This window comes from Maylandia zebra, linkage group LG10 (genome assembly GCF_041146795.1).
Source record: "Maylandia zebra isolate NMK-2024a linkage group LG10, Mzebra_GT3a, whole genome shotgun sequence".
Taxonomy (NCBI): domain Eukaryota; kingdom Metazoa; phylum Chordata; class Actinopteri; order Cichliformes; family Cichlidae; genus Maylandia; species Maylandia zebra.
The window spans coordinates 6,298,482-6,320,316 of NC_135176.1; the positions used below are offsets into that span (position 1 = coordinate 6,298,482).

The 21,835-nt window shown below is 39.8% G+C and overlaps 1 protein-coding gene across 6 annotated transcripts in view; it reads right to left on the bottom strand.

The window, feature by feature from the left end:
- Positions 1-500: 500 nt before the first annotated feature.
- bbx (BBX high mobility group box domain containing) overlaps positions 501-21,835 on the bottom strand; it is a 46,363-nt gene continuing 25,028 nt past the window's right edge. For 5 of the 6 annotated variants that reach the window (XM_004574905.4, XM_004574907.4, XM_004574906.3 and 2 more), the window contains 7 exons: positions 9,775-10,612; positions 9,562-9,694; positions 6,613-6,764; positions 5,849-5,938; positions 5,307-5,501; positions 2,565-2,754; positions 501-1,872 (listed from right to left, as the gene is read on the bottom strand). In XM_004574905.4, coding sequence (XP_004574962.1) covers positions 1,794-1,872; positions 2,565-2,754; positions 5,307-5,501; positions 5,849-5,938; positions 6,613-6,764; positions 9,562-9,694; positions 9,775-10,612 — 1,677 coding nt within the window. In that variant the 3' untranslated portion in view covers positions 501-1,793. The remainder of the gene's footprint in view (positions 1,873-2,564; positions 2,755-5,306; positions 5,502-5,848; positions 5,939-6,612; positions 6,765-9,561; positions 9,695-9,774; positions 10,613-21,835) is intronic. The other variant, XM_004574908.3, reaches the window with a different exon arrangement.

A 21,835-nucleotide genomic window follows, 5' to 3' on the forward strand; every position in this document is an offset into this window, starting at 1 on the left:
ATATATATATATATATATACATATATACATATATATATATATACATATATATACATATATATATATATATATACATATATATATATATATATATATACATATATATATACATATATATATATATATACATATATATATATATATATACATATATATATATATATATACATATATATATATATATATATATACATATATATATACATATATATATATATATATATATATATATATACATACATATATACATATATACATACATATATATATACATATATACATACATATATACATATATACATACATACATACATATATACATATATACATATATACATACATATATATGTATGTATATATGTATGTATATATATATATATATATATATATATATATATATATATACACACATATACATATACATATATATGTATGTATATGTATGTATATATATATATATATATATATATATACATACATACACAGATACATATATATATATACATACATATATGTACACACACATATATTCCACTGAGACTCCTCTCATCTATGTTGAAATTGTGGCTGGTTTTAGCCAGGTCCTGAGGGTGTTAAAGATACTACTGACTTAAGTAAGAACACTGCCTCTGGTGGAGATGATGCATTTTATTACCCCGTTACATGAGCAATTTAAACTTAAGATTAGTCTATTTTTATGGTATAAACAAGCAAAACACCTCTTTCATGAAGTAAGACGTACACATAAATTAACCTTTCTAACTGCTACGCAAACTGCAATAAGATCAAGTATTGACAAAAACTGCATTCACTTTTCAGAAATGTTTGCACTGACTTTGGGACACTGAGCAAGAAGCTGCTTGAGGGCTTTCTGGTGGCAAAGAGGGTGTAGGTGGGAGGGTTAAGACTATAGTTTAAGCACTTTTCCTCAATCTCCCCATCACAAAAATGTGTTTTTTCCCCCACAAGCCTCACAGCCACACTGTGATTCTACTGCTAGAAATTAGACAGGGCTCCTTGTTTACATGCAAGTGATGCACAGGTCTACTTTTCATATTCAGGCTATAACACATTTATTTGCGGTTACCACACTTTTGTAGTAAAGCATCACAATTTTAACACATATCCAAACCTCAACCAAGATTTCTTCAGTGTTTGAGTACACCGTAAGACTAAGTTAGTAATGGTCTACCAATCGTGGTTGGTTACCCTGGTTTAAGCCATTTTGGGTTGAAGCTAAAAGGGATTAAGAGCTATTTAAATGCAGAGGTATTGTAACAGAGGTGGAGGGAACTCTTCAGCAGGTGTATGTGTGAGGTATAAAAGATGAGAGAAAGCTGATTTGTCTCTAAAACAAATGCAGTTTCTTTTTTCTTTCCATCTAAAATGCCTTAACTTTAAAATGGCCTCTGTTTGATAAACATGTACAATAAACCCATGACATCCATCTCTATAAGAGAAGCCATGCACTGGTTGATAGCTTGATACTTTCAAAGGCCCTATTAGCATATCTGGGAGTGGGGATGGGGATGTATGGACTTAAGAAAGGCATCTTTCCCCCAAACCAAAAGAAGGTTTAAGGGGAAACACTGAGATAACGAGGAGGTGGAGGAAGAAGAGGAGGAGGAGGAGAAGGTCTCCTTCTCCTTCGAGGAAATTTACCACAAAGCGGAAGGTGGAATATGTCCAAAGCTTCTCGATCAAGTCTTCATTCAGTGTGGGGCTACCACAGAGGAAAGTTGAGATCCAATGCAAACCTTCGTGTTGTGGCTTCTCAGAACAGCAGAAGAGTTTCACTGATCAGCGCAGGAGATGAGAACTGGAGTCTGGGAAAGTTCGTTATTCTGACTCTCAGCCAAGCCTCTCTGACCTCTGAAACAAGACAGTAAGAGAGACTGAAGAGTATGCTTCATTTTTTAAACTAGTTTAAAGATTTTGCTTTCAAGCACTAGGCCCATTGTCTTTTAATGCAAAGTTCTTGGAAATTCTTTCAAGTTCTCTGCGTTTCCACCATAGTCTAAAAGACTATATGACATATGAATAGCATTTTTTTCTTTCCTTTTTTCATGTCTTCATTCTTGACAGAAGACAAATCAGTCATAAAACCAAAATAACACAATATACAATAAAAAGAAAGAGTATTAAAAATGCTATAACTCTCCAAGCTTTGTTATTGCAGTGCTGAATAACACAAATAAAGAGTCATTTGATATAAAGCTGAATCAGAGAGTAGAAATGAAAATAAAAATACTGGGTTGCAATGAGTCATATGGATGCGTCATATAAATAAAGCTGAACTGAACTGAATGGTTCATATGAGATATCTAAATTCTAGACAGCAGCATGTAAGGGTGCTAGCAGTGCACTCTATTTTTTTAAATGGTCAAATTTATAACATTTGAGTGAGGAATACTCCCCCCCCCAAAAAAAAAAATTTGCCTACCTTAATTAAAATGACCCAATAAATAAAACCTAACTAATCTCTGGTATATTACAATCCTTAAGTGTTAGCAAAAGAATAACAATCACAAGCCAAGTCCATGCATACGGTAACCGGTCTCTACCTGTGAATATTTTCCATGGCTGCAACCTCAGCGAGGGCAGCCAAGCTGAACAAGGCAGGCAGCTCTTGTGATATGGTGCTTCTTTCTGCCTCCTCTCCTCTGTGACTATAGCACCCCATTTCATTGCATAAATTCTGTTGTGGTAATGGCTTCTTATCCTGGTCCTGGTTCAGGTCCCTTGTTTTGTCTTCTGTAGTAACAAAGCACATATGTACAATTCTCAGGAACATAACTGAATATTTTTCAGAACATGTCATTAATAGTTTCTGCTCACATATTAAGTTTCAAAATAATTTTACCAAAAACCGTCATGACATGAGATGCCAGAGTGTATCGTGCCACCAAAAAGTAGAAATGGTTGGATCATATAAGTAAATATTAGCTGATTTATGTGGTACGTAGAAATGAATTTGGTCAAATGTGCTCTCACTCAGTTCTTTCACTATCTACAGCACATGTAGCATCACACATCACAGCAAAGGGTGTACTAAGAAGGAAGGAGCTATATTCAAACACTTATGTTTGGGGATGCTGTGACTCAGGTGGCAGAAAGGGTCATCTACCGACTGGAATTTCGGTAGATTGAATCCCAGCTCCTTATGTTTGTGTGTAAGAGTATCCTTGGGCGAGAACCTCGAGTTCCCCCTGATGCATCCGTCAGAGTACGAGTGCGTGAATATTTTCGCTAATTCTTTTATCTGAAGAATGCTTTAAGCAGAGTAGAACAGAATAAAATAGCCCTTTATTCCTTTTGTACATGTACAATGAAATTGTGGCCGATACCATACGTGAGATACAAACTCCTGGATACATTTTAGACACTCACCTGCCATTCCCCTCTGACCTCTGGCACAAACAAGGCATTTTTGCCTAGACAAACTGGATTTTATTGAAAATCTGGAAACTGTTGTGCAGGAAAATCCCAGTAGATCTGTTTCTGAAATAGTTGAGTATTACTCAGACTAGCTTTCTTCCTCATTCTGATGTTAGGTTTGAACTTCAACCATCTCTGCATGCTTAAACTGCTGCCATTTGATTGGCTGTTGAAATATTTGCATTAACAAGAAGTTAAGCAGGTTTATCTAATAAAGTGGTACATTTAAGAATAAAATTATTAGTTTTCACAAAGTCTGTGGATTCAGTTTTTATTATGCCAGTTTGCATAAATGCAGTGGTCCCTCTTTACCATAAAACTAAACATATGACTAAATATTCTATTTCCACTGCATTTCAGCTCTGCCACAAAAAGACTGTGTGATTGTTACACAGGAAGCATGTAGAAACAGCTTAGAAAAAGAGTTTGGGTGACTGCACAAGTTGAGTGCTCAGACTGAGTAGAAAAGCGCTATATCTTAATGCATTCTCAATCAGCCAGTTAAGTAAATCTTCAGAATCTGAAAACGCTACATCCAGATGAACAGAATCAACCTTTGGAAAAAAGAATTGGTCGATTTACCATTTACTAACAAGAACAACACAAAAAGGCTGTTTATAATTCTGATCATTTATCAGTACTGATACATGTGAGACTTTATCAGAGGTGTGAACATCACAGCAGATGCCTTTGTGTCAAAGTAACTGAGAATAAAACACGGAAAAACATGAAGGAGATTTTCCTGGCCTGGCTTTTTATAGCATATAACCTTAAAAATATTCTGCATAATTTTAAAAAGTATAAATTTCTACAGTATTGAACAGCAGAAATTAGGCTTTCTTGTCTGAGGACATTCAAGTCCAAAAAAAAAAAAAGACAGCAGCCATTAGTGCTGTAAACAACGGTAGACTGGTGGGTAATAAGCGAATAAATAACGCCAAAAAACAAAGATTTGAGATGGGAAAACTGTTCTTGAAGTACAGAGAGAGAGAGAGAGAGCTGTGCACGAAGTGTGATTTTATCGTGGTGGAAGCAAAACAGCAAAAGTAAGAGGAAAGTAATGACAATATTTATCAAATGTGAAGCGTAGTTTAGATCTTATTTTGCTGCTGGTTCAGTGAATTTTGGTTGGAGAGAGACGTGTCCGTGTAGGTGCCGTCGGGTGAGAAAGCCAAGAAAGAGAAAGCTGATTCTGATGCGTCGGGTCGGTGCTCTGTGTTTACGTCTTTGTGCAGAATCCGTGTACCTGCTCTCATTTGCTGTTTGGTGGTTGTTGAAATAGTTTTGAGAGCTTTAATCTGAGATTCTGGCGTTTCTGGCAAAATATATTTATATTTAAAAGTTGATTCAGGATTTAATGAATTGATATCGCTTTATTCAAGCTACTCACCTCCCTCTTCCACCTGCACTTTCAAATGTACACACAAAGGACTACGGGACAACTACAGGACCATGGCCAATTTTAGAGGTCCCGCCCCTGACTATCTCTGATTGGGTCACACGATAGCGGCATGATGTGTGTCAGTTGTTGACCACACGGACACTTTCAGAGTTGCGGAGATTTTGAGAAATACATTGCTGCCATTTTCAATTTACAGTTTAGTGCCAAGATACTGTATACAAGAATTATCAGACAATGTAGGTACAGGCTGCTACAAGCTAATAAGCTTTTAGTTCCAGTTTCCTTAATATATCAGCCTGGGTGGACTGAGTATCTTACTAATTAAATAAATTAAAATATAATATCAGCATAAGACAAATTCTGGACTATCAAGTTGGACCTGCCACTTCCAAAATGACATTTTTTTCATGTATATTGATACATTGAGCTAAACTGCAAAAACAAAATGGATATTGACGTTACTCACCCTCACTTGGAGACACACTGCCATGTGCCGTGCGCACCAAGTGTGTAATCTTAGTCTTCCTTGCCTTTCGTTTCTGGCTACCAACTAGTATCTCCATGGTAGCAGTGCCCTGGACATCTGGGCACATTATGGGAACGGGAGCACATAATTTGACTTCCGAACCTATATCCAGTGTGGAATCAGTCTGTCCCACTGCTGTGGAGCACAATCACCACAATGGTTTCAGTCATTTGACCATTGCACAGACATAAAAAAAACCTGAAAATCACCGGCACAGACATTTGAGTCCTCTTAACAATGACTTAACGATTACAATTTTATCATTCATTGTGACCAAACAAAAGCATACTGTTTACAAATAATTCTCTGCAGAGTATTTCATAGATATCCCCTGTGTCCTATAGTTACAGTTTTGTTTAATAACTTAGAAATCACAAAAACAGGTAACTTTTGAACATTTTCATCCCCTGTGTTTCAGTTTTAATTTGAAAATGGTTCATGGACCTGCTATATAAAGCGCAAAAATCAACAATCTATTTCACCTTTTTCCACTGCACCTGGTTTCTCCTTTTTTTGTTTGTGCAATCTCGTCCTAACAATCTTGTGGAATGTAGTCTTTTTCTGAGATGGCCCTGATATAGCAAAAACAAACAAACAAACAAACAAAAAAAACAAACAAACAACAAAAAAACAGATAGGTAAAGAAAGGAAGATCATGGAAATTCAATGTTATGGAGTCCAAAGGTTTCTTTGGTTTGTTTCTATTTTTTATACATAATGAGAACTGGTCCTTAGTACCTGAATAGGACTGTATAAACAGGTATAGAGTGGATTATGGATGATAAGTGAGGGTGTAGAAATGGGTGACAAATTAATAAAAAAAACTCAACATCAAGCTTTAGTGCCTTAATGTCCATAGGTGTCTAAAACATTGATCGAAAATATATTTATAGTTAGATGTTTTGATGCCGGCAGTGGAAATTGCTGTCTAACAACTGGGCGAAATCTTCAGTTAGGGTACGGTCCAATGACTGTGAAGGCCATAGAATGTCATTCAAATAATCCTCATCTAATCACCCAATGAAATGTTGTGAACTGTTGTGTCCTATACACTGGGATATCGTGATCCTCAAGAGACCACATCCAGTAACCATTCAATCTTCAGTCAAAGGGAACACAAACCCCCCAAACAAAATCCTCCAAATCTTCAGGGGCCGAGGGTTTGAGTGTTTCTTTAATTTGTCACTCATATGTTATATCACATTATTTATTCTAGTGTAGACTGGACCTCAAACTTTGTTCCTACCTTTTCCGGTCTTAGACTCATCTCTTTGGATGGTGGTGCTGTCGGACTTCTTTTTTTTTGCAACAGCAGTGCCCTTTTTATCAAAGGTCATCGGGCTATACTGTGGCAGGCTGTTAAACTTCTTCTCAAACTCCTCCTCCAGTTTACCTAGGCTGACAAGTAAATTTCAGAGATTCACAAAGGGTAGCTTAACAAGCTTTAAAAAAAAAAAAGCCAAATGTCAGTGATCTTGTAAATTCTTCAAACACCAGCACAGAACAATAAACTGGACACAGGGAAAGAATGGGCATTACAACTACTTGCACAACAAAATTTAGGTGCAATGAACTGTTGAGTGTGGTTTCCATTTTAGTGGTTCATTATGGCATACTCGACATACTTGACTATTATATATGTGTAATCTACAGTGTTGGGACTAACGCGTTATTAAGTAACGCGTTACAGTCACTACGTTATTATTGTGGTAACGAGCACGGTAACTAGTTATTATGCTAAAATCAGGAACGCGTTAGTCGTTACTGGGATTTAGATAGGGTCGTTACTCGTTACTTCGTGTGGTGGCTATCGCGGAGCTTCCAACAGATTCAGTAACATTAGCAAGTGGTGGAGGCCAGCAGATGGATGAAGGAAAAGGGACGCAGAAGGAAAAGAGACCCGAGGAAGCCGCCGGTCCAAGTGTGAACTGAACTTCAGGTAAGAAGTTATGACCTGCAGTCTCTCTGGGTCAGATATGAACCAAGTTTAGGTGGAGTTTATTTTCGTTATTCTGACTTTTTCCGTACTGCGTGCTAGCTAGCATGACGGAGTTTCTATACAGCTGGGTGGGTGCTATGAAGTTAATGATGTTGAACTTTATTTTGTTCATAAGTTATTAGAGTTGCCAACCGTCCCGTCTGGTATTCAGAGAAAATATTACGCGTTTCTTATTGAGGTGAAAAGGAACAGTTTGTCCCGTAATTCAGCTACAATGAAAAAGGCACAAAGCTGGAGTTATTCTGTGTCTTTGCTGCACAGCTGCCTCTTCTTCTCTCATCCTCTCCCTCTCCCCCTCCCTCTCCCGTTTCTACTTCAATCATGAAAACTGATCAATGATCAGCTGATCGGCTCTCTTGTTTGTTTATCGCTCACTTTGCGCCAGAAAGAGGAAACCAGCGGATGTCGCGGTAAACAACAGCAGCATGTTTGATCAGCTGTTGTTAGAATTTATTTAATATTAATTTCTAGTATCAGCTGATGGTTGCTGGAGCCACAGCTGCAAAAAAGCTGCTGGTCATGATATGGTTTGGTTATCTGGTGAGAGGGAAACATGAAGATGAAACCAGGAGATGTCCTTACTGAATCATCAGAGCTGAACAGGTGATGGAGAAACAGGTTTACCTTTTAGGTGACATGAATGAGTTGAAGGGAAGTTATGAACTGTTTCTGAGAGACAAATAACCCCAGGATCCTTTTTTATGTAGCTGACAGCTGGTAACTGTGCAGGGGCGGATCTAGCAAAGTGTTGCCAGGGGGGCATGTAGGGCATTAACAGGGAGAGGGGGGCACAAAGAAATACTTTTCTTTCTTATTCTCATTTAAAATGTCTAGCTTTTAAAAAATAATTATCTGAATCTTACAACAAACGATTGATAGATTGATGCATATATACCATCAAAACAGTGTACATCACTGTCACAACAGTGTTTATTTTCATTCAAAGGCTTTATGATTTTTCCTATAATGATGGGCCGGTCTCTAGTCAAAATGCCCGGGCCAATTTTCTGTCCCAGTCCAGCCCTGTATGCAGCTCATCTGCAGTCTGGTGTTGCCTACATCTTCCTATTCAGAAGGCAGAATTTCTGAGTTCTGAGTACAAACGAAAGCACCACGACTGCAGTTTTTGTGTTGGATGTAAAAGGCGCACATGACTCTGTGACGTAGGCTAGAATCATGGCAGTAGTCAATGACGGTCCAGGCGTGGGATTTCTCTCGTGGAAATATGCACATTATCTTTTCCTTTCTATTGGTAGGTGGCACAGTGCACTTGTGGCAAGTAAGCAAGCTAGAAGACTGGCAAAGTTATGGAAGCAACACATTAACAAGAGAATTCTGAGTAAAACCAAAGTTACTTTCCCTAGTAACTAGTTACTTTGAAAGTAACGAGTAACTTGAAGTAACTGAGTTACTCTTGAGAGAAGTAACTAGTAATGTAACTAAGTTACTATTTTAAAGTAACTTACCCAACACTGGTAATCTATTAGCTAAAAATATCATTTATGTATTACCACTCTAAAACAGCGGTCCCCAACCCCCGGGCCTCGGACTGGTACCAGTCCGTGAGTCGTTTGGTACCGGGCCGCGAGAGTAGAGGCTCAGGTGTGAAATGTATGGTTTTCAGGGTTTTTATCAGTTTTCAGCGTTATTTTGTTATAGTTTTTATCATTAACTCGGTTTTCCTGGGTCTTTTCACGTGTGTTATGAATAAATCTTCTTTTTTTCGGTACCGGTACTAGTTTTATTTTGTTGTATTTATTTAAAGGCCGGTCCGTGAAAATATTGTCGGGCATAAACCGGTCCGTGGCGCAAAAAAGGTTGGGGACCGCTGCTCTAAAAGCATTCCAGACAGGAATTCTATTACAGCTTTGTCAGTATTACATATATATTCTAAAACCTTTTAATTATTCACCAAAGGAAATCTAAACACATACACACAAAAGTGGAATAGTGCTAATATGATGTATAAATACAGGCAAAATTATTACACCCCCCGCCCCCCCAAAAAGTTTATTTCAAACTTTGATTCAATTGACCTCTCTTTTTTTCTGGGACCAATATTACAAATATATCTATATATAATTATATTTTCAAGTTACTACGGGCCACAAGAGTGAGAATGATACTTGGATTAAAAATGAAGGATTAGTTACTTACTCCTATTCCTCAGAATGACTGTAAGAAAAGCCAACTCACCCCTGAGAAGACTCGTCTTTGGACTTGGACTTCTTGAGCTTCTTGGGACAATTAGGTCCTATCTGTGAAACTGTCCAGCTGTCATCACTCCAGTTAGCGTCATGATCAGACGTACGGAAAATACCTCTTTTACCTGCAGATATTTGCAAAACACGAATTAAATTCTGCCCCTTACATGTATCAGTCACATCGTTCTTGAATCAAAATAGATACCTCGGTCAATATTGGCTCTCAGTGAAGTCAGCATTCCCTCAGAGACCAGAGTTTTATATAAGGCGCCTTTACAGGTTCGCTCTGATTTCCTGGACCCACGATTTTCAGTGTTAGACTCACAAGTTGCATCGCTTGACCTTTCCTTTCCTTTGTCGTGCTCTTCAAGATTAACAAGTGAATGATTGCAAGAGGACTTATGGGGTTCTATTGTCTGTCCTTGGAAATCAGTGCTTTCCACGTTTGTTGCTTCTGTCCTGGAGCCAATATCAGACAACTTTTCTTTCATTTCTACCTCAGGGGACCTGTGCTGTCCACTCTGCCCACTGCTGTCATCCATCTCCTCTTCATCTTTGACAAAGCTCTTGATTTTCGGCTTACTCTTCTTTTTGGGCAACCCACCACTAAGACAATTGTCATCCTTCTTCTTGGACTTTTCCTCTGTGTCCAAACAGACCCCTTTAGCCACTGACTCGATTGTACTGAATACACTGTCCAGGCTTTCTGAAGGGTTAGCCTTCTTTATAACTTTCTTTGATGAACACCGGCTCTCATCATTGTCATTTGACTTTGCCACGTCTCTTTTCTTACCTTTTTTTTTGACAAGTGCATTTTGGCTGCTGAATTGTGGGAGAATGGCATTAGTGGAGGTAGACGTGAGAGAGTAGAGCGAAGGTAAGAGTGCTGCTTTGTGAGGAGAGGCAGGGGAGAGGTCAGTGTCTGCTCTCTCCTCCTTGACCTCTGGCTTGATAGCAGTTTGTTGGAGAGGGTCTGTGGAGGAGCTGTCTTCTGGCTGAGATGCAACTGTGTCCATTTTTCCAGCTTCAGATGCTAAACACATCTATTTGGAACAGAAAAGCTTAAATCAAAGACAAAGACTGGCAAAAGTTCACTCAAATACCACCAACAGCAGTTTTTCCCTCTCAAATATTATCAATTCCTCATGCCTATCAATGAAGTCTAACATTTAAAGATACAGCCCCTTAAAATGACAGTACCAAAATTACCCATCAGTGATGTAGTCATTTTATTTACTGCATGCTATCATGCATTTAAATGTATTAAGGTCTTCTATAATTGTCATGGAATCATAATGCCCAACCTGTCTTTAAAACAATTATTTGTGTATATAGGCCAGTGATGCTTTTGCAAGTTCTTCATTTCGTATTTAGTGGTGACTGGATCAAATTCTGTTGCAGATACAAATTTTGGTGACTGTTATGTTATGTACTGGCAAAGTACATTTAAAGTGACACATGTAACAAATGCAAACTGAGGACATAACATTGTGTTTGCAGATGGATGATGAATATGAAAATCAGAAGAAATAGCATTTACAATACAGCTGGTTGGAAGGTTGGTGGTTCAATCCCTGACTGCCCCAGCCTGCATGCCAAAGTATCCTTGAGTAAGAGACCGAACCCCAAATTGCTCTCCAATGTATCCATCTGAGAGTGAATGTGTTTGAATGCTAGACAGAAAGCACTTAGGCAAAGAAAAAAATGTGTTTGTGTGAATGTGACATGTTGTTTAAAGTGCTTTCAGTGCTCAAGTAAAGTAGAAAAGCAGCGTGTAAAAACCAGCCCATTTACCATAAAAAAAAACCATATAGATGTTAATTAATGCTGTATGTATGGCAATGATTGGCACACCCATTAAGGAGGTGAGATGGTATAAAGAGGTATATGTATATATGCCATGATCATTATAGTAACAGGAGAAAAGCTAAAAGAAGATACATGTTTGTCGGTGTAGTTTTGTTTTTATGTTTTTAGCAAATATAAACTGAAAGTATTAATGTTTCTTAACATAAAAGATTAGAAATATTATTGAACTCTAAAGGTTTCCATATAAAAAACTCAAATATAAGTTTAACTGTAAATAACTAATTATTATATGTTACAAAAACAGTCTTCTTTGTATTTCCCAAACTATTTTGCTCTTTTTGTTTTAGTGGTTGTTCAGATATAGTGCATTGTGAAACATCTTGAGGATTTCTGCCATCAAGTCAGGTCAGTTTTGAATGTTACTAAAAGGAAATGGAGCTTCTACATAATAATATCACTTTAACAGTATACAGTGGCTTACAAAAGTATTCGGCCCCCTTGAACTTTTCCACATCTTGTCACATTACAGCCACAAACATGAATCAATTTTATTGGAATTCCACGTGAAAGACCAACACAAAGTGGTGTACACGTGAGAAGTGGAACGAAAATCATACATGATTCCAAACATTTTTTTACAAATAAATAACTGCAAAGTGGGGTGTGCGTAATTATTCAGCCCCCTTTGGTCTGAGGGCAGTCAGTTGCCCATAGACATTGCCTGATGAGTGCTAATGACTAAATAGAGTGCACCTGTGTGTAATCTAATGTCAGTACAAATACAGCTGCTCTGTGACGGCCTCAGAGGTTGTCTAAGAGAATATTGGGAGCAACAACACCATGAAGTCCAAAGAACACACCAGGGGTCAGGGGGTAAAGTTATTGAGGTCAGGGGTAAAGTTATTGAGAAATTTAAAGCAGGGTTAGGCTACAAAAAGATTTCCCAAGCCATCCCATCCCACGGAGCACTGTTCAAGCGATCATTCAGAAATGGAAGGAGTATGGCACAACTGTACCAAGACAAGGCCGTCCACCTAAACTCACAGGCCGCTGATCAGAAATGCAGCCAAAAGGCCCATGGTGACTCTGGATGAGCTGCAGAGATCTACAGCCCAGGTGGGGGAATCTGTCCATAGAACAACTATTAGTTGTGCACTGCACAAAGTTGGCCTTTATGGAAGAGTGGCAAGAAGAAAGCCATTGTTAACAGAAAACCATAAGAAGTCCTGTTTGCAGTTTGCCACAAGCCATGTGGGGGACACAGCAAACATGTGGAAGAAGGTGCTCTGGTCAGATGAGACCAAAATGGAACTTTTTGACCAAAATGCAAAACGCTGCACATCACTCTGAACTAGAGATGGACCGATCCGATATTACGTATCGGCATCGGTCCGATACTGACCTAAATTACTGGATCGGATATCGGAGAAAAATAAAAAATGTAATCCGATCCATTAAATATCACGAAAGCACCTCACAAAACTTGCAACACGCCGTAACTCACCTCAGAACGTTAGCACGTCGGAGCAGTATGCATCACGTGATAGAGCGGCTGTGGCATGCGGGACCTGTCGGTGGTCTGGATAGCATGTGGAGCTTCGCTAGCAACCCGGCATTTCATCTCTGACAAAGTTATCCCCGAGAGAAGTAAAGCAAGTTTGCAAGTCCATCTCTGAATGTTTGTAAAGCATTCCTGCGTTAAGCTTACCAAACGATATATGGAGCGACTGCCTCTTCTGGCTGCTACTTCAATCATGAAACTGCTTAATGATCAGCTGATCGGCTTTTCTGTCGCGAGTCCGTCTCTCTGGTTTGTTTTTGGCCCACTTTGCACCAGAAAGAGGAAACCATCGGCTGAACAACAGCAGCACGTTTAAGCTTGATCAGCTGTTGTTAGAATTTATTTATTATTACTTTCTACTCGAGGATCTTTTTCTACGTAGCTGACGGCTGGTAACTGTGCAGGGGCGGATCTAGCAAAGTTTAGCCACGGGGGCCGATAGGGCATTAACAGGGAAAAGGGGGCACAAAGACATACTTTTCTTTCTTATTCTCATTTAAAATGTCTAGCTTTTAATAAATAATTATCCGAATCTTACACCCAAAGTTTTAATTTGATGTAAAATGAATAGAAGTCAATTACTGTATATAGTGACTATTAAGTCTAATATATATACCCTAGTAAGCTATAGTACTTTTTCCTTTGGGAAGGTACCATCTGTGCAGTCTGCAATTTTGTTGAAGAAAGATGTTGAATCTATTTAATATTTCTTGAAAAATAATTGATTTCTGTGCATTTTTTTTTTTCACACTGCATCAAATTAAGGTTGATTACGTTGATTAAGCATCATGAGGTGGAGTGTGAGGGGTGGTTCCCTATTTTTTATTTATTTATTTTTGTTGTTGCTGGGAGTTGGAACCCTATTAGTTAGGTTGCTTAATATTTACGCTAAGTACTCTTTAAAATACCAGAATAGGGAGGATGGTGTAGGTTTAAGTTTATTAGACTGATCAGTATTGCTGAACTATGAAATTTTTTTTTTTTTGCATACAGGTATAACAGAATAGCTTTAGTGTAGTTGTTGTTTTAAACTTGAGTATGAACTTATACAAAATGCAGCAAGATATTTAAAAAAAAACAGTTTTGTTGATTAAAAAACATTATATCGGATTCATATCGGTATCGGCAGATATCCAAATTTATGATATCGGTATCGGTATCGGACATAAAAAAGTGGTATCGTGCCATCTCTACTCTGAACACACCATCCCCACTGTCAAATATGGTGGTGGCAGCATCATGCTCTGGGGGTGCTTCTCTTCAGCAGGGACAGGGAAGCTGGTCAGAGTTGATGGGAAGATGGATGGAGCCAAATACAGGGCAATCTCGGAAGAAAACCTCTTGGAGTTTGCAAAAGACTTGAGACTGGGGCGGAGGTTCACCTTCCAGCAGGACAACGACCCTAAACATAAAGCCAGGGCAACAATGGAATGGTTTAAAACAAAACATATCCATGTGTTAGAATGGCCCAGTCAAAGTCCAGATCTAAATCCAATCGAGAATCTGTGGCAAGATCTGAAAACTGCCGTTCACAAACGCTGTCCATCTAATCTGTCTGAGCTGGAGCTGTTTTACAAAGAAGAATGGGCAAGGATTTCAGTCTCTAGATGTGCAAAGCTGGTAGAGACATACCCTAAAAGACTGGCAGCTGTAATTGCAGCAAAAGGTGGTATTCAGGGGGCTGAATAATTACGCACACCCCACTTTGCAGTTATTTATTTGTAAAAAAATGTTTGGAATCATGTATGATCGTTCCACTTCTCACGTGTGCACCACTTTGTATTGGTCTTTCACGTGGAATTCCAATAAAATTGATTCATGTTTGTGGCTGTAATGTGACAAAATGTGGAAGAGTTCAAGGGAACAGAATACTTTTGCAAGCCACTGTACATGCTCATAGTGGTATTCAGTCAGTATCATATCGGTCTGATTTTTAATTTCAAAATAAAAGCCCTCAAATAATTGTTCTTCTTAATTCAACATTCAGTCACAAAAACTACCTCATACTGAACATCTCTAAAGACAAATGAAATGTAAATAATAGTAGATTTACCAAGTTTCAGGCCCCCTCCCCAGCATGTTAATGGGGTGGATGTAGAGGTAGTAACAAAATATTAGGTTTACACCTAGATAACAACTTAGACTGGTGTCTAACTATACAAAATGGGGAAAGTCGCCTCTTTTTGTTAAGAAAACTAAGATGTCATGACATCTGCAGTAAAATGCTGATGGTAGCAGTACGGATGCTGTGTTGTCTTCTGTGTCCATTTCATGGACGAGGTATTCATTGCAAAACGTGCATAAATTCAACAGCCTGTGCAGGTAGAATTCAGCAGCCATGTGCATGTGCTGCTATAGTTTCACGCTCTTGTGGTTTGCTCTTTGAGAGAAATACTGCTTGCTCTAATCAACTGACTTTTGACTGCTTGGAGGCAAAGCCCAAAGAAAGCGAGGCTCCTAATGTGAACTCCTAATGTGTCAATCACTTTGATGGACAGTTCAGGTTACTGCATTAAATCGAGTTGCCCCATGGCAGCAACATAGGCATTCTTTTAAACCATTATGTATTTATAATTCAGGAAATAAGTTTTGACAAATTAATTATCACCATTTATTGTTTGCTGGGAAGCAGCGGAAATACTAACAACTGTCACTGGATTGCTAAAGTGCTAAAGAAATCAATCAAAGACAAGTTCTGAAAGATATAGACCTCAGTCGCATAACTTTTACGATAAAAAAAGAAAATCATCACAAAGAGCACACATCATTTCCAAGAAAAAGGAAAATGTGTTTCTTAGCCAGCTGAATAAACTTCATTTTATAAAATGTCAGTAAATATAAAATGTGCTTATGTTGCTGCCAGATAGCCACTCAGTGAAGCACAGTTGTGAAGTCAACTCACTGTGGGTTCAGACTGCAATAGTTCATCTAGATAATATCACAAGTTCTCTGAGTAAGCTTGAGTCTGTGTAGTGGAAAGGAGAGGAATATGTGACAGGCTGTCTCATTTGTTGTTTTTAATCAAATGGTTCAGGTTTTTGCTATTATTTTGTGTAAATGTAAAGGGTCTTGTCTATCTGTTGTCTGTTGTCACTGATCAAATATTTGTACAATTTTCTTTAAATTCTTTTCATTTTAGTTTGCTAAGTTTACATATTTCTTTATATAAAAATCCTAATAGTGTTCATAAAGAGACTAGCAAAAACAATATTCAAGAGCAGTTTCTGGTAAGTACTTTTGTAGATATTAGTAAAATGTTTACTAACTTAACTGTTTCAATAAACAGTGAACAAATGCACTGATAAATGCTGATTATCAACTTTTTACAGTTGCACCAAGCCTGAGAACACCAAGGCGTTCCCAGGCCAGCCAAGAGATATAATCTCTCCAGTGTGTCCTGGGTCTGCCCTGGGGCCTCCTCCCGGTGAGACATGCCCGGAAAACCTCACCCAGGGGGCGCCCATCTGACAAGGATTCTCCCTTGTCAGATGCTCGAACCACCTCAACTGGCTCCTTTTGATGCGGAGGAGCAGTGGCTCTACTCTGAGCCCCTCCCGAATGGCCGAACGTTTGGACACTGCTAGCGTAATGGACAGGTTTTTGACGGGGCTTCCACACAAATGCAAAGCAGGATATGAAGCATCGCCAAATGTGTTTCCAAACCAACTTCCTTCCAAGCCAAAGACTAGAAAATATGGTGAAGCATATCTTCCCTTTGGCTTCACCTGCACAAGTGCCAATGTAGGTCTCCCTTGCAGAATTGGTTTTCCCTGCGTCGGGAGCAGCGCTGGGCTCTCCAAATCACGGACAAACAGAATCCCACATTCTTGATTTTTAGTTCACAAACACTTCTTATAATGAATAACTACTCCTGAAATTTTGCTCTTTATACAATAAAGTTACAGTGGGATACAAATATCAGGCTGATCATGCCACGATTAATTCCCCCATCCAAATCACGAACAAACAGTATCCCACAGTTGTTTATGTTTTTGAACCCATTTTGCACAGAGAGGCATTTTTTGAATAATGTATTCATAGCAATGTTGAATATTATTACACAGGAAAAAAACAACTACACGTAAAATAATTACACTGTGACGCCTCTGCCTTTCTAAATGGAGGGACAGTAACTGCGTGTGTATATGTAAGCGTGTAAAAACTGAAGATAGTAAGATTAACAGTAACAGTATTTTATCTCTATTTGCAATTCATCTCATGTAAACAATAAGGTGGCGCACAGCGTGACGTGAAAAAAGGCACATACCTTTGATGTTACATGACCACTTTCTGTATTCCTCGTCCACACGTAAACGCAAAAAAGGAGTTTTGAAAAAAAATCTCCGTGTTTGGTGAGTCGAAACGCCGTTTACGTGTGGACGAAAGGCCCAAACGCATAGAAACAGCTGTGTTTTCAAAAATACCCTGTAGGTGTAGACGTAGCGTAAAAGAGTTAGTAGGGTATTTTATTACTACCTGTAATTTATTGCAGTTTACTTGTATTTGCTTAATTGTTTACTAAATGTCTGAGGTGTGAAATAAACCGCAATTGGGAACCACTGAATTGGGAGCTTCGCTTTTACGCTCAGCTCACTATTCCCATTCCGGGTACTGAACAAGACCCTGAGATACTTAAACTTGTCCACTTGGGGCAGGGTCTCGTCCCTTACCCGAAATGGGCACTCCACCCTTTTCCGGCTGAGGACCATGGCCTCAGATTTGGAGGTGCTGATTCTTATTCCCACTGCTTCAGACTCTGCTGCCAACTGTTCCTGATGAAGCCAACAGGACCACATCATCTGCGAAAAGCAGAGATGAGATCCTGAGACCACCAAATATATATATGAGTTTTCCATATATATGATCCTAGTTTATATATGATCCTAGTTTTCCATACTAATATATATATATATATATATATATATATATATATATATATATATATATATATATACACACACACACACGATACGAAAATATATATATATATATATATATATATATATATATATATATATATATATAGTATGGAAAACTAGGGGTGTATATATTAGGGGTGCAACGATATTCGTATCGATATTGAACCGTTCGATACAGTGCTTTCGGTTCGGTACGCATATGTATCGAACAATACAACATTTGTAATTTATTTTATCAACTTTCCTTCTGACGATGCTGTCTGTGTTGAGCGCTCAGTGAATCTGCGTTCGACTACTCCGCCTAGGCTGCACTGTCGAGCGCAGATCCACTGAGCGCTCAACACAGACAGCATCGTCAGAAGGAAGAGTTCAGGGCAAGCTAGCAAGACAGAAGTTAAACTCTCCTTGCAACATGGACCTCCCCCATTCAGATCTGGCGTTTGGAATTATTTTGGTTTTCATGTGACGTATGACCCTGAAGGTAAGCGAGTCATGGACTAAAGTAAAACAGTATGTTGGATGTGCCGTGCAATGCTCAATTACATGGGTGGGAGCTAGTGTGTTAGAGCAGTTAGCTTGTTAACGTGTTGGCCGTCTAGCCCCATGCACGGGGCGATCGGCGGTAGCTCGTTAACGGAGATTTGCAGTGTTGTGGCGTTAAGGTCATTTCAACGAGATTAACCTGAAATCACTAGTGGGAACACAATGAATATGACTGCACATTTACGCAGACATCATCCTAGTGCAAAGACCAAAACAACAAGCATGCTACTAACTTTAGCCGAGTCATTTAGACAGCTGTTAGCACATGATTCTCCTTATGCTGCTGAGAATATAGCCCAGAAGAAGCGGATAGTATAGCTTTTATTTTGGAAAGAGACATTTCTCTGTAATAAACTCTCTTTTCCAAAGATGAGTGATTCCTCAATCAAATACAGGGCTTGCAATATCGCTAGCCCGACGTCCTGGAGCTAGCGATTTTTTTCAGTCGGGCTACCAAAATCTATCTCTTCCCTGCCCGTCGGGCTATTGTAGGAAGGAAAAATATATGTCAATGCTTTTGCATTCTTTCAGAAATGTAGCTGGGTAATTATGTCATTGGCATCGGTGAGCCACTGTTAATATGTGACATATTGAAATCGCGTTTGAATTTGCGCTTGTTTTTTTGCTTTCACTTTGCAATCGCGCGAACTGTGTATAGAGAGCGACAGCACTGATCTGTGAGTGATGAAAATTTGTGCACCAATTCCTCTGACATCGTCTTATTAATCGTTAGCTTACTATGCAAACATCCATCCATCCATCCATTCGCTTCCGCTTATCCTTTTCAGGGTCGCGGGGGGTGCCGGAGCCCATCCCAGCTGCCATAGGGCGAAGGGCGGGGTACACCCTGGACAGGTCGCCAGTCTGTCACAGGGCCAACACACAGGGACAGACAACCATTCACACTCACATTCACTCTCACATTCACACCTAGTGGCAATTTGGATTATCCAATTAACCTATCCCCACAAGCTGCATGTCTTTGGACGGTGGGAGGAAGCCGGAGTACCCGGAGAGAACCCACGCAAACACGGGGAGAACATGCAAACTCCACACAGAAAGACCCCGGCCTGATGGTGGAATTGAACTCAGGACCTTCTTGCTGTGAGGCAACAGTGCTAACCACTGTGCCACCGTGCTGCCCCTATGCAAACATGACAAGTGAAATCTCCCGCAGCAAGCTTAAACATGTGAGAGGTTGATCGCGCAGAGAATCGCTGAGCTTATGTGAGTGCGTGTGTAAAAGCAGGAGGATATATATTTCATTTCTTCTGAGCCAAATAAGACAGGTCAGGGTGAAGAAGTGACAGCCAAAGAAAAGCTTACCACAAAACGGAGAAGTTATGACAAATCAGACTATAAGGCAAAAAGAAAGTGCAGCTTTATGGTTTCATGGACAAAAGAATTTCTGTGGCTGCAATATGACGAGCTAAATAACCAGGGCTGCACATAAGTGGTCCGCAGGTGCGCATTTGCTGTCAAAATAAAAAACACGCACAAGGGTTAGGCTTAAATTTAAAAACTGTACTTTTGAGTTAAAATATATATTTATAATTTTAATAAATGACAAATTAAAAAGGCATGAACATTTTTTTTGTATCGAAAAAATATCGAACCGTGACACCAAAGTATCGAACCGAACCGTGAATTTTGTGTATCGTTGCACCCCTAATATATATATATATATATATATATATATATATATATATATATATACATACACATACATACATGGAGGACAGTTACAAGTACCTGGGGATCCCGCATGCGAATGGGAACCATGAAGAGGCCGCTAGGAAAGCTGCAACCACCAAGTACCTGCAGAGGGTCAGGCAAGTCCTGAGGAGTCAGCTGAACGGTAAGAACAAGATCCGGGCTATCAACACCCGTGATCAGGTACCCTGCTGGGGTAATAGGCTGGCCAAAGGAGGAGATAGAAGCTACTGACATCAAGACAAGAAAGCTCCTTACCATGCATGGAGGGTTTCACCCCAAGTCCAGCACCCTAAGGCTGTACGCTAAGCGGAAGGAAGGGGGCCGGGGACTGGTGAGTGTCAGCACCACAGTCCAGGATGAGACAACGAACATCCACGAATACATTGGGAAGATGGCCCCAATTGACCGAGTGCTCAGTGAATACCTCAGGCAGCAGAAACCCAAGAAAGTGGAGGAAGGCGAGGAACCATCATGGAAAGAAAGGGCCCCTGCACGGTATGTACCACCAGCAAATAGAGAAGGTGGCTGATATCCAGAAATCCTACCAGTGGCTGGACAAAGCTGGACTGAAAGACAGCACGGAAGCACTAATCATGGCAGCACAGGAACAAGCTCTGACTACAAGCTCCATAGAGGCTGGGGTCTATCACACCAGGCAAGACCCCAGGTGCAGGCTGTGTAAAGATGCCCCGGAGACAATCCAGCACATAACAGCAGGGTGTAAGATGCTAGCAGGCAAGGCATACATGGAATGCCATAACCGAGTGGCCGGCATAGTGTACAGGAACATCTGTGCCGAGTATAACCTGGAAGTCCCGAGGTCAAAATGGGAGATGCCCCCAAGGGTGATGGAGAATGACCGAGCTAAGATTCTGTGGGACTTCCAGATACAGACGGACAAAATGGTGGTGGCTAACCAACCGGACATAGTGGTGGTAGACAAACATGAGAAGACGGCCATAGTGATCGATGTAGCGGTTCCGAATGACAGCAACATCAGGAAGAAGGAACACGAGAAGCTAGAGAAATACCAAGGGCTCAGAGAAGAGCTCGAGAGGATGTGGAGGGTGAAGGTGACGGTGGTCCCAGTGGTAATCGGAGCACTAGGTGCGGTGACTCCCAAGCTAGGCGAGTGGCTCCAGCAGATCCCGGGAACAACAGCGGAGATCTCTGTCCAGAAGAGTGCAGTCCTGGGAACAGCTAAGATACTGTGCAGGACTCTCAAGCTCCCAGGCCTCTGGTAGAGGACCCGAGCTTGAAGGATTGACTGCCCACAGGGTCAAGTGGGGAAATATGTGTGTGTGTGTGTGTGTGTGTGTGTGTGTGTGTTGCCCCACACACACTAGGGCTGGGCAATAGGGCCTAAAATTCATATCGCGATATAATTTGAAGAATGTGCGGTAACGATATATATCACGATATATCCTTTTCTTATGTATAACGTATTTTCCACACTATAAAGCACACTTAAAATCCTTTAATTTTCTCAAAAATTGAGATTGTGCCTTATGTATGAATTCTGGTTGTGCTTACTGACCTCAAACCAATTTGGGAGTGCAGAAATCTGTTAAAAAATGTTTTAGTACAACTTTGGTAAGCTGCACTGCTTTATGGATTGTCACAGCATTATGGCTGCCGTAGTGAGGAGCTTCTCGGAGTAATCTGGGTCCAAAATTCTGTCCACTTCAGGTCCCAAAGTCAAGCGAACACTAAGAGTT